Source organism: Salvelinus namaycush, chromosome 16, assembly GCF_016432855.1.
Source record: "Salvelinus namaycush isolate Seneca chromosome 16, SaNama_1.0, whole genome shotgun sequence".
Classification (NCBI taxonomy): Eukaryota; Metazoa; Chordata; class Actinopteri; order Salmoniformes; family Salmonidae; genus Salvelinus; species Salvelinus namaycush.
The window spans coordinates 35051231-35053823 of record NC_052322.1 but is presented as its reverse complement, the minus strand read 5'-3'; the positions used below and the strand labels follow the sequence as shown (position 1 = coordinate 35053823).

General features: G+C 50.6%; 1 protein-coding gene across 1 annotated transcript; it reads left to right on the top strand.

Annotated features, from left to right (window-relative positions):
* Positions 1 to 200: 200 nt before the first annotated feature.
* On the top strand, positions 201 to 1640 carry LOC120061647 (amphoterin-induced protein 3-like). Its single transcript, XM_039011546.1, has one exon. The coding sequence runs from the start codon at positions 201 to 203 to the stop codon at positions 1638 to 1640; it is 1440 nt and encodes a 479-aa protein (XP_038867474.1).
* The last annotated feature ends 953 nt before the right edge of the window (positions 1641 to 2593 follow it).

Below are 2593 nucleotides of genomic sequence, written 5' to 3'. Positions count from 1 at the left end.
GCATGCATGATAAAACTGACCTATAGGTTAAAGGCGTTTTATGGTTTATACTCTATTCCATTCTCAGCCTTGTAAAAGTATTCTGACCATTGTAATAGTCACTGGTCGTTGACAATCTCTTTCCACTGCATTCATTCAACCATGGTGGGTCATTTACATAACAAATCTCTTTCCTCCCTAGGAGACCAGGCCAGAGCAGAATGACCTCCCTCTTCTCCCCAGACACTGTAGTGCTGCTGTGCCTCCTCCTCCACTTCACAGAGGGAACCTGCCCCTCCATCTGTCTCTGCACCTCAGACACACTGAGCTGTGGCTCCCAGGGCCTCACCAGACTGCCCCTCCTCCTGCCCCCCACCACCGTCACCCTGGACCTCAGCTACAACCGGCTGGGCTGGCTGGGCCCCGGCAGCTTCTCCAGCCTAACCAAACTGGACACCCTCCGCCTGGCAAACAATCAGCTCACGACGCTGGGCCATGGGGTCTTCCAAAACACCTCCAGCCTCCGTCACCTGGACCTGTCCTCCAACAGGCTGCGGGTGCTGGAGCAGCACTTCCTGCAGGGTCTGTGGAGGCTGGAGGAGCTGCTGCTCTACAACAACCGTATCACCCGCGTGGAGGGTGGGACGCTGAGCGGTCTGAGCAGCCTCAGGAAGGCTTACTTCAGCCTCAACCAAGTCACAGAATTCCCCTTCTTTTCCATACAGGACCACAGTCATCCGTTTCTCACCATGTTGGACCTGTCCTCCAACCGTATGACCACGCTACCCTGGGAGGATGTGAAGGCACTGCCGGGGTCAGTGCAGAAGGGGCTGTACCTACATAACAACTCTCTGCTGTGTGAGTGTTCCATGTACAGTGTGTTCTGGCACTGGGAACAGAGGGGCTTCGACTCGGTCAGGGACTTCACAGATGAGCACACCTGCCTGATCTACGGCGAGCCGCGCGCCTCGGTCCGATTCCTCCGACACTCCCTCTACTTCCAAAACTGCACAGTGGGGAAGGTGGTCTCTTTGCCCATGGCTGTTCTCCTCTCCAACCTCATGGTGAACGAGGGGGAGAGGGTCCGTCTGGACTGTCAAACCTCTCTCCGAGGTAAAGAGCTGTCATACACGTGGGTCTCGCCAAATCAGGAGTACCTGACCCAGATGAGCTTCAACGACACCCTCATCAACGTGTTCCCTAACGGGACCTTGGAGATCCCAGCAGCCAAGGTGAACGACTCGGGAGTCTACTTGTGTACAGCCCTGGACTACAAACACATGCTGAATGCAACCAGGGAGGTGAATGTCACCGTGATCCGCCCCATGCCTGACACCTTCAACACGGGCTACACAACCTTGCTGGGTTGCGTGGTCACCCTGGTAGTCATCCTAATGTACCTCTACCTAACGCCCTGCCGCTGTGGGTGCTGTAAGCAGCCCCTGCCCCCGGCCATCCCGATCCCAGCCTACGACCCAAACACCCTGGCCTCCATCTTCTCCCCCACACTGAGCCACAGGGACCCAACCAAGGCCAACATCAACAAGCGGGTGGTGTTCATGGAGCCTCTGATGGAGGAGCAGAACGGGGATCTGAGGGCCACCCTGGCCAGGGAGCAACCAACGCTGCAGTGGGAGTGGGGCGCCAGCGGACTCTCCTAGTTAATCTATCAGAGCCTGTCGCTGACAAATAGCACTTTAAGAATTGAGCCCCTGACTTACAATAGACATGTATCAGGTGGTCTAAATGGAACACAAAAATGACATCCTCATTCCTCTTTCTCTGCTGGAAGGCTTCATCTAACCGGACTATCCTCAAATGATCGCTGAGCCCTGGAGAGTGTGAAAGAGAGACCCTCACAGGTCTATATAAGGGCTCTAACTAATGTTCCTCCTCTTTGTCTCATTGAAGACCAGGTTTTGAGTTTGGCAAGACTGTATATTTCTGCCCATGCTATTGTGGAAGGTTAGAGCAAGGTTAATTGAACGGCACGAACTCCGGCACTGGAGAGACTTATTTTCTCTCCTTAAAATCATGAACTCCAAAAGCATTGGTCTTCCCTTCTCCCTGAAGTGTAAAAATATTGCATTGGTGTAAGCATGGGAAGATTGTAGACAGATTTCCTATTATATTTAACATGAGCTAATTCCTTTTAAATCCATAAATGGATGGGAGTGCATGAGCGGACACATTCGGGTGAAAGGGCTGGGACAGAATTGGGGAACACTGATGAAGTCCTATTGGGACATTTTGGACTTGGCTGATATCCACAAAAGCTGTTAGAGTAATAGAGTTTTTGGAATTGTCTTTTTTTTTTCCTTCATGGGATTAAAGTTAATCGTGAGTATATCAGGTCACCGGCGAACCACACGCCCCCGCAAATATACACTACTGTAAGTTTGGGGCCACTTAGAAATGTCCTTGTCTTTGAAAGAAAAGCACATTTTTTGTCCATTAAAATAACATAAAATTGATCAGAAATACAGTGTAGACATTGTTAATGTCGTAAATGACTATTGTAGCTGGAAACGGCTGATTTTAATGGAATATCTACATAGGCAAGTGTTTATCATTTTAAAAGGCTAATTGATCATTAGAAAACCCTTTTGCAATT

Excerpts from the sequence above, each read along its gene's own strand:
- LOC120061647 (XM_039011546.1), top strand. The coding sequence starts at position 201 with ATGACCTCCCTCTTCTCCCCAGACACTGTAGTGCTGCTGTGCCTCCTC.